The sequence below is a fragment of the Motacilla alba genome, chromosome 4A, assembly GCF_015832195.1.
Source record: "Motacilla alba alba isolate MOTALB_02 chromosome 4A, Motacilla_alba_V1.0_pri, whole genome shotgun sequence".
Classification (NCBI taxonomy): Eukaryota; Metazoa; Chordata; class Aves; order Passeriformes; family Motacillidae; genus Motacilla; species Motacilla alba.
In genome coordinates, this window is record NC_052045.1 from 9735640 (window position 1) to 9748711 (window position 13072).

General features: G+C 43.9%; 1 protein-coding gene across 6 annotated transcripts in view; it reads left to right on the forward strand.

Moving 5' to 3' along the window:
- GRIA3 (glutamate ionotropic receptor AMPA type subunit 3) overlaps positions 1–13072 on the forward strand; it is a 145675-nt gene that overhangs the window by 111016 nt on the left and 21587 nt on the right. For all 6 annotated transcript variants that reach the window (XR_005259876.1, XR_005259874.1, XR_005259875.1 and 3 more), the window contains exon 13: positions 12799–13046. Coding sequence is in view for 3 of the 6 variants with exons in the window: in XM_038164472.1 (XP_038020400.1) it covers positions 12799–13046 (248 nt within the window). In the remaining 3 variants the exon portion in view is untranslated. The remainder of the gene's footprint in view (positions 1–12798; positions 13047–13072) is intronic.

Here is a 13072-nt window from a genome sequence, read left to right on the forward strand (position 1 = left end):
TGACCTTGTAAGGGTGACATTAGTGTATAAAAATTTTTATTCTGCTTAATTTTCAACCCAAGGCAGTATTATATCTACAACAAAAATGAGTTGAGTGAACCTGTCAAAAGAGGTAGCCCAACTTGTTCAGAAATACTGGTGCTGTTTATAGTCACTATACTGATCTTAGGGGGAAAATTTTTGCCTTCTTTTGATTATCTTGTTACAGTTCATATAGAAAGAGGGATTGTATGGGGATGTTCCTTCATTTCCTTAATAGTTTGACACAACAAGGAAAACCCTTCTCATGGAGAGATCAAAGGAATGAGTGTTTCATATGAAAGGATACAAAGTCTGGTAAATGTATGAATGCTTTGTTGTGCTGCTAATAATCTTGAGATGAGCTGTGTCTCTCTGCTGGTGCTGGGAAAAGCAGGGCTGTAAATGAGGTGATCCATCAGGAGCTGCCAGCTCCATCAGGCCAGGACAGGAGCTGGATGGGGACGGACAAGAGCAGAGCCCCAGCAGTGTGGAGCAAGGCTGTATGGGCCAAGTGGGAAGAAGAATGAGCCCTGAGTATGTTTCTCTATCTTTGGCATTCTCAAGGCACACAACATAATTTCAGTTGTATTAACTTTTGCAGAGTAATTAATTTGAATAGAGTGATGCATCCATGAAAGTGTTGTTATTAGAATCTTCTTCAGTTGATTTGAAAAGGGCAAAAGCTTTGTCTTAGAACAAATGCATGTTCACATAAATACTTTGTTGTACAGTCTTTATTAGTTATTTAATAAGACAGTAAAGGTGGCTGAAACTTTAAATAACTTAGAGGACTCTTGCTTTCCGAGGTCCTGCAGCACAGACTGCACCTCTCTGGTTTAGGGTACTTGTTCTCCCTTGGCATCTCTTTCCACTCTGCTACCAAAGGCAGCAGTGGAAGTGACAGTGCTCTGAGTTGGAAAAAGCCATGAGTTCTCTTGAGTACAGGGTGATGCTTATCCCCTGTGTAAGGGAAATAGCCTCCACCTTTTTTCCCCCAGCATTTTGCTAGTTTAAACAGCAGTTAGCTGAGTGGCTCATGATAATTTACTCAGTGAGAAGGAAGTAACTTGGCTTTATAGCTGGGCCATGGCTTCACACAGGAGGTTCAGGACGGTTTCTCCAAGATCCCATTAAGAAGTTTGTATGGGTATATCTCTTTCTAGAGCTGTAAGGCTAAAATGTTTCTCAAAGATACTAGTCAGATCCTGATCTTAATCACTGCTCTTGGGCAGTGGAATGTTGCAGACTGACAGTAGAAAGGAAAAATTGTCTCCTGATGCATCATAAAGAGATGACATGTAAGTGAGCTTCAGATCCCCACCATCTTGTCTGCATGTGCTAGAAGGAGCTCCTCCAGGCCATGGCTCCCTTCTGCCAGCCCCATTTCCAGGCAGCATCACTTTTGAAGGTTTTTTTACAGTGTGAATACCTGAAACTGGACTGATACCAGCCTCTCAATTCAGATGAACAGATGGTAATGACTTTGAGCCACTTCAGACCTGGGCAGACTCCAGCTCATGACCTATTTTCCAGTCTTGGCGGTTTCCCTAAACGTGGCAGTGTCTCCTGGGTAGAGGCTGTCCCAGCTATGGGGGTTAAGCTGGATACACCCCTGCTGCCTGAGGCTTGCACAGCGGCTGCTTTGGCATGACACTGCTCTCACAGTCCCAACACTGCTCTCACAATGCCAACACTGCTCTCACAGTTCCAACACTGCTCTCACAATTCCAGCCAGAGCTGGTATTTATAACAGTTCCACAGCAGACACTGTTTACACTCCTCACTTGTTGGTGATTCTCTGCATAAGGGCATTTGTTCTCCCAGTATATCTAAGATTTGGAGGAACCTTCCTGTATTGTCATGGTTGTTGCTTGTTTCTGCTCAGAAACATCTTACATTTTGCACTAATTAGCTTATAAAGGCGTTTAAATGGCAATCAATAGATTACATCAATTCCCTTTTGGCTTTCAAAGGGCACTCATCCATATTGAAAATAAAGAACCTCTCCTGAGATATTTATTAACACATGGACTCAGATTAAGGACTCCAAAATTCATCTTTCTCTTTCTTGAAGTTTGGTGAAGGCCTGTATGAGAAAGAAGTTTCAAATCCCTAAGCTACTTTTAAAGGTCTGTCTGTTAGAATTAACATCTTCTAACACATTCAATTGAAGTTTCAGCATATCTGGGCAGCTTATCAAATCAATATAATGCCATTTAATCCAAATTTAGCACTGAGGCAAAGTATAATACCACACTCTAATACTTCACCTCCAGTATGCATATATTCAAAAGGCATGACCTTTACAATCAATTAGTGATTCTTGTCTGAACTTGGCTGTATTTAAACTTCAGCACGACATGTTTGTAGACACTTAGACATATAAATTACCCTTGAATTTATGGTTGTTTCTTTTAATTGATAGCAGAAATCTCTGTTAAGAGGCTTCTGCAAAATACCCTGCCAAGTGTATGTTTGATCATTGACAAACACAGCTGACCTGCTAGCACACTTCACTGAGAACTTATGTAGTTAATCACTGTTCACAAAATTAAGGAGAAAAGAAGATCTCCAGTGAATTTTCCTGTATTGTATAAACTTTTATTTGTATATTTCTCAGCACAAGTTTAAGGATGTCCCCGACCAAACAACTCAGCTACTGAGTGGCTCTCCTGTGCCTCAGGTGGAATGACTTGCCTTGAAGTCAGTTCCTGATTTTTCCTCCTGGAAATGTCATTAACTGCCAGATCTGTTATTAATTTCAGTAGAAAGACCAAAGGTCCTTTGGGCATGATTGTTGTTCCAGCTCTTACAGTTGGTCTTCCTCAAAAAGTGATTCTTTGCAAACCAAATTCAGATGTGAGTCCTTTCTGAACTTTATCTATACATAAAATATGTATAAACCCACAGTTTTTAAGACACAGGAAGTCATGCTAAGGATGGCCCCTTAAGATGTTTCCCATTTTGAAACTATTCTGAAATCAGAATAGTTCAGCAGGGACAGATAGAAAAGCATGAGATGCACTGGCAAGAGGCTTTGCATTTCTGGTTGCCCATACTGAGGAGAGGTGCTTTGACATGCAAACAGCTACCAAAAAAAAGCAGTAAGTGGGATGGGGATTGGTGAGGTATCTCTTGAAAAGAAACTTAAGTACCAAATTGTTTAGCTGGTAAAACTAAAGGCAACATAGAAAACTATTCATTTGAAAGCAAAGAAAAAAACACCAGGGAGATTAACACCAAAACTGAAAATGAACATTTCTCTGAAAGAACAGTGAAAGAACAAACTCCAAAATACTCTTGAAATTAAAAGAAAACATTCCTTTAACCCATCAAAAGGATTTAGAAATACCTTCATCTAAAAGCACATGGGGTAACTCAGACCTCCCCTCCTGTTCCGTAGAGCCTTGTGTTGCGCCGCGTGAGGAGGGGCTGTGGTGGCACCAGCAGGTCCCTCCTGGCTCGAAAGAGCCAAGTGCCACTTGCCCCCCCAGCTGGCAGCATGCAGAGAGGGTTCCCCATTCAGGTGCCTCTGACAGTGGCAAGTGATGCTAATGCCAGTCAGGCATCCAAGGAGGAGCGCATCTCAATGCCAGAGCCTCAGGAGAGAGCGGGGAATTATGTCCGTAATGCGTTCGGAAGCACCGGTGTGTTGCACCCTGTTATGAGTTAAAGAGGTCATTGCTTTCCTCTGATGATAAGGTTGTGTGAAGACGAGAGGGAAATAAATTCCATGAGCAAGGAGTTTAGGTAAGGAGAAGCCTTGGGTTATACACCCGTAGCTACCACATGATTTTTATGCATTCTGTGCAATCAAACGATATTGAGATCGTCATTAGAGGCTATTAAAAACACCATTGTGAACTCTGTGCACGCAGCACTAAGGGTTTCATCTGTAGTTAAACTCTTTGATTTTTAATTTCAAAATTTATTTTGCTAGTGAAGATGAAGGACTTGTTTCTAGCACTGCAGTCATACAAATGCTTTGCATTTGCCTTAGGATAAAACTATGATTAGCAGTTTAGAGCTTTCTGTGCTCTTGACATCGAGCTAAACAACACAGTCATCATAACAAATTCCTGACAAAAATATTGAAGTGTGATTGTATTTATGGGCTTTAAAGAATAGAACATCACAGAAAAGTGGTAGCTTCAAAGATGAGTTTTATAGATCTGAGGTACTCAATGTGGCGGTGGTTAATCATAAAAAGTACTGTAGTTTAACTGTTTTTAAACACAGAAGGTGTGAAAATTTTATTCACCTATATATTTTCTCTCTCTTCTTCCCCTGTTTGATATAGGTGGGAGCATGTACAAATATGAAAAGGTGACTGTATGTGTGCAGAGAGATCAGAGCCTCTCCATTGCATGGATGATAGATGGTCTGCTGGTGGGGTTCATTTAATCTCTTGAACCTCCTTTCTGCCACATGGCCAACAGGCAGTTTTAAAGGCAACAGGAAATCAAATGTGACATAATTGCAAAAGAAATGGTTTCCCATGAAGTGATCTAATGTCTTTAGGCCTATAGATTAGAGAGGAAAATGTATCCTTACAGGAACTAGAATTAACAGCTCATCCATCATCTACTTCTTGGAAAGGAAGCATTTGAATGGATCTGGGCTTAAGGTGGCTGAACAATTTTACTAATTTCAGCAGGCAAGCCAGGATTTAGCAAAGCTTTCAGTCAACACTTAGTAACAAATATTTAAATAATTCTTTCCATTATCTTCAATAACAGATTACATTTGTCTATCAGCTCTTGTGTTTGTGGTTTAGGTTTTCCAGCTCACCTCTGTCTCCATACCACCCAGCAGTCACCTTCTGTAAGAGCAGGGCTGTGGGTTCTGGGGACCAGGTAGTGACAGGGGCTGCAGCCCGTGGGAAGCTGGGCACAGAGGGGCTGCAGCCCGTGGGAAGCCAGACACAGCAGCTCACAGTGGGTTAACACTGTAACTGTGTCTGTACCACAGAGGCAAGCAGAGAGTGCCTGGGGGGGAAATCACTTGCTGTTTGAATGCTCTACTTTTTGGAGAGAAGCTCTATGATAATGATAATGACATTGCCCAAGACAGCGAGGACCCTGGTTTTTCAAGTCTCTACTACTTTATGTAATGCTGCTGTGTCACATTAGTACATGCTTATTAGAGATTCATTTAAAATACATGGGTGCTGATAAATGACTCACAGCACTGCTACTGTTACTTTTGCATAATTAGGAAATACATGAAGGTTTAGAAACTCTAATGATGTGAATATGAAACATCCTCTCTTGCAGTCCACTGGGATTTCTCCATCATTGCCTGTATATTGGCCTTTTCTGTCTGGAGCTGAAAACTCATTAGACCTGACAGTGTTCAGATCATGTGCTGGAAATGCCGTTCTCTGTTAATTTATTACGGGCCAAATCCAGAGCAGGGCTGGTTGTGCTGCTCAGTTGCCCAGACAAGACAACTCTGCTGAATATGTCACTGCTGGAAAGATGCCCCTTAGCCTGAAGGCTGACGTAAGCCTCCCTCCAGCCAGCTCGAGTGTGTGCTGCTCCTGCTCCCCAGGCAGACAGACAGACAGACAGACAGGCTTACCCAGCACAGCTGCCCAGATCCCTGGTATGTGCCACCCAGCCCCTGTTGCCCCCCAGCACTGCTTCTGCAGGGCGAGCGCTGCCCGAGCGCTGGCTCTGGCCCTGAGTCACAGAGGATTTACAAAGGCAGCTTGTCTCTGGAAAAGACTTTCATTTTAATTTCCCAATCAGCATTGCAACAAGGAGGAGTAAAGGCAGCAATAAAGTGAGGAGATGAATATAGTCTGAAGTTCAGTGTTGTGCCAGGAAAGGGCGTCTTAAAACCTTGATTTACATTCTGCTGCTCAGCCTGTTACTGACATGTCAGCAACGTCTGGCTGCAGCCGGAGTGACTCTGCTCGTCTGTGTGAGCAGAGCCCGCTGCAGAAGAGGTGCCTGTTAGAAAGCAGATACAGCACCTCACCCGCCTGCTGCCAAAGGTCACGCTTTGAAAAGGACCATAACACACAGGGAGAAAGTCTCAAAAAACACCTCCTGAAATATTGTAGTGTTTCTGTAAGACACTTCCTTTTGTAATCAGGCCACTGTCTGTGTCAGGTGTGGAAAAACTAAAGATGCTGAAGCCTGGAGGGGCTTTTTTAAGCTGCTTCCCCAGCTGTTTGGGTGGGCAGCACTGCTGTGCACTGTCCTTCCCCACCATCACCAACTCCACCACTCTCCATCCCTCAGCCACATGCAGGGGTAGTCTGCATCTTGACATAGAGGATTCTAGAGAAAAGTAGCAGCCCAGGAGTTTGCAGGCCTGGTCCTTCTGCTCTCTGGGCTTCATTTGCCCCAACTGGGAAAGAAAAATGCCATTTCTAAAGCCTGAGTTATCATTTGAGCAATAAACCAACATGACAATGTCTCCCATCATATGCTTGGCTGCAAAATATTATTAGTCACCAGGTCACCCTTTCTTTTGTGTGTGTGCATACCCTCTCAAAGATTTGTGTGTTCCTACAAACATGCAGACTAGTTTACATGTGCATGCTTGAACCTTGCTTTTCTGTGGCATCCCACAAATTCATAAACTGTGGGTAGCGATTGGTAGACTTGGGGTTTGGCCTTGCTGGAAGAGAAATGCCCTGACCTACTTTCTTCTGCCGAGAATCTAATAAAAGCAAGAGGTTCATGTAATGATGGGATTGATTTTTCTGTCCATATAGGTAAGTAAATTGCTGGCATCACAAGTTATCTGTGGCTAAAAGCTGTGACATTGATCTATTAGACTCTGCCCTATGACCTTCAGTAAATGGCATCTCTGCTTTCATGTCCTCACTGGGGAAAGGGGACTAATGGTGCCCTCTGGCCTTCATGAGACCTATTTTTACCTTCTCAGTAAAGAGCTTGGAAATCTCAGGCAGAAGGGCCTTGCTAATAATATTTATCATGTTTTTATGTAGCATCATCATTAGGCTGGCCTCCATGCGCTCCAGGGCTGAGATTAGGCTGAGGGCTCCCACCCGTGTCCCTCACTCCCCCCCAGAGGCAGCTCTGCCAGGGATGACTCAACATCAGGCTTGGAGGGAGTGGAAAGGCACCAAATCAAAGCCATATCCAAACAGCAAACACAGTGGTGCCACTCCGTTGCAATTTGCCATACTAGAAGTTCAATTAAGCAACTTCCTAAACCCCGTGGAAATCAGTGGGGCCCAAGCCAGGCAGCAGCAGCAGTACCAAGGCAGTCTCTTGGCAGTTTAGTAGCTTGCTTTTAAATGGTTCATAAGCTCCTGGACTCATTAGCTGCTGCAGAAGAGCTAATTGCACACGTGGAGGAAAAGCAATGAGTGATGATAATGAAGCTACGGTTCACACTTAACTGCCCAAGTTCATTCCAGTGAGGTATGCCTCTATACAAAGTGAGGTGTGATCTGTATAAAGGCAGCATGTATTATTCAGATTAAATACCTGCACTGATTTTAGTATGGACCGTTGTGTTTTGTATCAGCAACATCTGTCTGACTTAAGGGCTGTAAATCTCCCTTGTTAAGGAGCTATAGCGTGGTCATAGGGCTAGTGCAGCAGAGGAGAGTGGTAAGTCTGCTGCTTTAGGACCTTTATTGATGTCTCTGCCTACCTTTATGTGTGTGCTGCAGTCAGGATGCTCCACATGCTTTTTTATTTTGCTGCACTTTGTTTATCACTCTTAGTTTTGAAGGCAGAGGTAAAAAAATTAGCATCGGAATTTTTGTGAATTATCTGAATAATCTGAAATTTCTTGAAGTATAAAACAGAGTTATACAGTTATAAAATATATAACTGGATTTTTAATATAGTATTTGTTTGATTATATGCGGCTCACAACTGGATGATCAACGTCTCTTACCTGTAGGAGAACAATTTGAGCTTGACTGCTGGGAAATGACTTCCTGGTCCCTGTCATTAGAAATTAAGGACCATTTTAGTAATTTTTAATAAAATATCCCAACGGGGTGCACAAGGAGACATTTTGAAGATGACCTTGAGGTTGTGGAGGAGGTGGTAGGGAGAGTTAAATGTTCTAAAATAGGTAAAGGGCATCTCTGTGACATACTTTAACTAGAAAGGAGAAGCCTTGCTTCCTTCAAACACAACAGCTTCACCCCTACTCAGTAGTGGAGGAGGTGACACAATGTCACTTTTAGCAGAAGTGTGAGACAGATGTCTGCAGAGGGTGAAGGGAATTCAGTCATTGGGAGAAGGCTTCATATTTTAGAGCTAAATTTAACCAATGTCAAGGAATTGTCCAAGGTGTACTGGGGTTTGCTAGGTATCTCTGGGTGATTTGGAATGTGCAGAAGTGAAACCGAGGCACCAGGTCTAGCTCAGCTGGAGCCACATTTGAGGTTGCTGGATTGAAGAAATAGCTGCAGCTGGGAGGCAAACTTGCCTCCTTCCCATGCCTGTGTCACTCACCCAGCCCTGACTGGCCATGCTTTTGGATGCTACCACACACTCTGGCTGATTTTCATTTCACTGCTGGAGACAACCACGCAGCAAAACTAGGAGAATTGGAAGGAAAGACAAGTGTTAAAATTGTGGACTGATGGAATTGGCGTCTTCTTTTCCCATGAGTGAATTGCTACCCAGAAGCAAGGTGTATTTAGGTGCTGATTAGTAACGGGCCAAGTGAAGTGAGTCCTTGGCATGAGAGCTGCTGGCTCTGCTGACATGGAAGGGAGCTGCCTGCACCCTTAGCTGTGGTGTTTGTGGCTCATATTTCTGCATAAACATATCCAAATAAAGAAAAAAAAGAAAGCCAGCATTATTGACAAAGCAAAGGCCAGTTCTATTTATATCTGCAGTAAGGCTGCGATAATGAAGACGCTTTAATGTGTCTCAGAGCCTAGATGAAACACTGAAAATGTTGCTTTTAAGAAAAAAATTATAATAAGATCCCCTTGAAATCCCGAAGAAATGTGTGTGGCGGACTTCTGGAGAGCAATATCAAAGAAATAGTAGTTGCAGAGCATAGGGAGTTACTACAGTTATGGGCTTTGAATTGGCTTAAATCTTTGCTTTTAAGTTTGGGGTTTTTTTCCTAAGGATCTCTTTAAAAGTAGCACTTTATTGACAGGGAGAATGTTTTACTGCCACTGAACTCCAGCAACAGTGCAGATCTGTCAGACCTTGCCTTACTTAGGAGTGTAAATCCTTTCTCTGTGGTTGCTTCTGCTGTCTGGCCCCTTTTATGGGTGTCAGACTCCTAGGGGGCTGGGAGAGGCAGTGTGAATATCTGCAGAGGGGGACAGATGGGTAAGAATGTTCTTTCAACACAGAATTTGGAGCTTTATAGTTAGAAAATACATTTTTCTTTTCTGAAAGTCTTTTAAGGGCTTCCAGGGTGGTTGGGTTTTGTTGAGGCATTTGGAAAATTGGAAAAAAATATTTACTAAAAATACCATCTATCATTTCATCCTATTGCATCTTTGACCAGCTTGAATCAACTGGTTGTTTCATGGCGTCGAGCAGGTTTAAAATACGGCTCTAGGAGCAGAAAATGCCCTCGAGCATTGCTGAGCACGTGTGCAGGTGTCACAGCTCATCTGGTGGCACTGTCCCTTTCTCCAAGAAGCCTCATCATAGGTAATTACTTTTACCTTATTAGGAATTTGGGTGAATGGCTGCAAAAATCAGCAGTAACCAAGCAGGACTCAGTAGCCAGAGCCCATCACATCTCTGGTCCACTCTCTCAGGACCCTGAGATCCTCAGCCACATTGTGCTCCAAAACCAATACATACCTGATGCATTTCAGATTAACCTTTCCCAGTCAACACATGCTTTGTTTGTTTCTAGCTTGAATTTTTATCTACTTCTACTAGATCAGATTGCTATTCTTATTTAGTTGATTTGATGATAACAAGATATTATGAAAATCCCACTTGTCTGAAGAAGAGGTGGGCAATGACCATATGGAAATGGGAACTGATTTTTAACTCCATCATCCAGTAAAGTTAAATGAAGGCAACAGACTATAAAGCTTAGGCTATTTGTTGAAGTTGAAAAGAGATCAGGTTTTCTGTTGTGGAATTTGGTTTTCTGAAGCATGAATGATGATATTCACCCTTTGCCCTTGGAGCAGGGAACATGCTTTGTGGACCATGTGCAGCCCTGTGCATGCTGTTGGCACTCACCAGATAACTGTGACTATTAGCAATGCACAGATGTACTGGCCATTGCTTTCAGATAGTCAGGCTGGGTGGGAGGAGTATGAAAGAACTTCTGACAGGCAGGTATTCACGTGTGAGTTAAAAGATTGAAAGGAAAAGAAATTCTGGTTTATCTGGGTAATTAAAGGCACACTCTGCAGAGGAAAACAAGCAAAAGCATACGTAGTGCATGCACAATTTGGAAGGCACACAACTTCAGCTTGCTGAGAGCTATAAAGAGTAAAGATGGCTTTTTACCTTCCTTTTGTCCCTTGGGTGCCTATTTGCAAATATAAATGGCCTGGTGTGTTTGTATTATTTATATTAAAAGAAGATGAAGGTTGTAAGGAAGTTAACATTGAAGCTAAGACACGCCAGGATTGCCACTGCTCCTGCAGTCTCTGTGTTGGCCATCCAGGCTGTTTTATGTTCCCTTTGTCCCCAAGAGAGCTGCACATGAAGGGGTGGCAGGCCGGCCATGGGCAGTGCCTGGGACACTGCCTGCACTGCCACCTGCATAGGTGCACAGCTGTCACGCTGCTCTGCTGCCCACAGGGCACAGGGAGACGCCACTCCTGGTATCCCTGGAATCCCCACAGCCCCTCTGGCAGGTCCTGGGAGACATGCAGTGCCCTGGGCAGCTTCCAGCAGGGCAGGAGATGAGGAAATGCCCACATCCATTAAGTGGGTTGTTGGAAAAGCAGAAGCACCAAGTCAGTGTGCTCACAGAGGGCACCTCGAGCAGGCAGTGATTAAGTGGCTATCAGGGTGTTCTGGCTGCCAGCCCATGGGAGCCTGGCCCTGAGCCCCAGTGAGATTCCCTCCTTGGGCAGGATCCATGGTCCTTCAGTCAGCTAAGGCTAGGCACTCCATGCAGGGGCTGAGCTGCCGCACTCCCCACTCAAATTCAGAGCCACCATCCTCACCTCTGGCTATTCAGTGTTTGCTGTTGCAGGAGAAGGTCAGGAAAATTCAGATTCCTTCTTTCAGCTGTGTAAGGACTGTTTCGGACCCCAGTTACATCTCTCTTTGTCCTGATGCTGGGCAAACAAAGATGTACAGCCCCTCTTTAGCTAGGAGATGCTCTCTCTGACTTGTTTTTCACACCTACTACCCAGCCAGCTCCTCGTGTAACTGGGCTATTTGTTGTCTCTCTGATTTCCTGTTGTCAGATAGGCTGATTTTAATTGGTTTGCATTTTCAGTTGGTTTTCAGTTCATCAGGAAGGATAAAATAAATTCCTACCCTCCGTGCTCCTCTCTATCCACCATAGCAGCACCAGCTGAGCATGTTAATCTGAGGAGCAGTGCAGACAGGGCTTACTCCCTGTGAAGTGTTTGCAGGCTGGTTGTTAAGCATTGCATTATTCAAAATGCAATAAATTGTCCTGGATGAGGAGGAAGCATGTCTCGATCATCAAGCTGATGGACATTAGCAGTCTTCCACCACAAGTTTGCTAAATTTGAACTAGATTTAGCTACTGCCTGCTTCATTCCTATTCTGCAAGGAAACTGTAGACAGGGAACTGGCAAGGAATATGAGGCATAAATTGGAGGTACCCACAACTTGGACTGAAAGCCTTATATAAATCCTTGGGATTTCTAGACTTTGGAGAAATGCAGCTGGCATTACTGCCTTCTGTTGACCAAGCAGGAAAGTTTAACCGGTAGTCCAGGATACAAATTCTTGACAGTCTGGAGGTGGCTTTGAGATCTGAGGGTGGCTTAAATGTTACTGGTGGGGAAGAGCGAGAAGGGGAAGTAACACATTTCTCAACATTTCAAGTTTACAAAGCTTGTATGCTGAGCTAGAGGCTGTTAGGGTTTGCTCAGTCTCAAAACAGAAATCAGGAAAAAATATAGATGGGTGACAGGCAGTTAACCAATGATTTTTTCAGCTTACTGCTAATATTTGAAATTGCTGTCTTTTAGGGAAATGGGAAACCTAATTTTGAATATTTGACTATTGACTCATAAAAGATTTTGTAATTACTATTTATATGCCTTGTCTGAGCATCTCTATTGGCAGCCACTAGAATGTCATGGTCTCCTGTATCATGGACCTGCCATTGCCACTCTGAAAAACACACTCCTGCCTTGCTGAAAACTTGTAATAAGCAACTGCCAGCCCTTCCTAGCTGCAGTTAGTGTAAAAAAAAAAAACAACAATGCTGAGGATGTGTGTGAAGAGGAGAGGCTCCTTTGGCATCTGTTGGCCATGATGGATGAGCTGGGATTTCCCATCCTCCCTCTGGCTCGGTAGCAGAGCCGCACACAGGCGGATAAACCCAGCACAGAACAGGAGGTAAGACTGGGACGGGCACACACCATTGCTCATTCCGAGGCTGCCAGTTGCTCAGTGATCAGTAGAATAAATGTCTGAGATTTGCTTCTCCCTCCCCAAACATTTTGTCCTTTGGTCTTTGTTCAGGGGGGCAGTGTATCTCTCTCCGAGCTACCTTGACTTTTTTGATCTGTTAGCCTTGATCAGTCACAGGGTGTCATTATACCTCGAAGCCAGCGAAGCCCAAGGAGCTCAGTCTTGTCAACATGACTCTTCATTTCCCTCCTTTCTTCTCTCCCAGAGGTCAAAAATAGCTGTCTATGAGAAAATGTGGTCATACATGAAGTCAGCTGAGCCCTCGGTGTTCACCAAGACGACGGCGGACGGGGTGGCCAGGGTGCGGAAGTCCAAGGGCAAGTTTGCCTTCCTGCTGGAGTCCACGATGAATGAGTACATCGAGCAGCGCAAGCCCTGCGACACCATGAAAGTTGGAGGCAACCTGGATTCCAAGGGCTATGGTGTAGCAACCCCCAAAGGCTCAGCATTAAGGTGGGTGGAATAATATAACAATATCC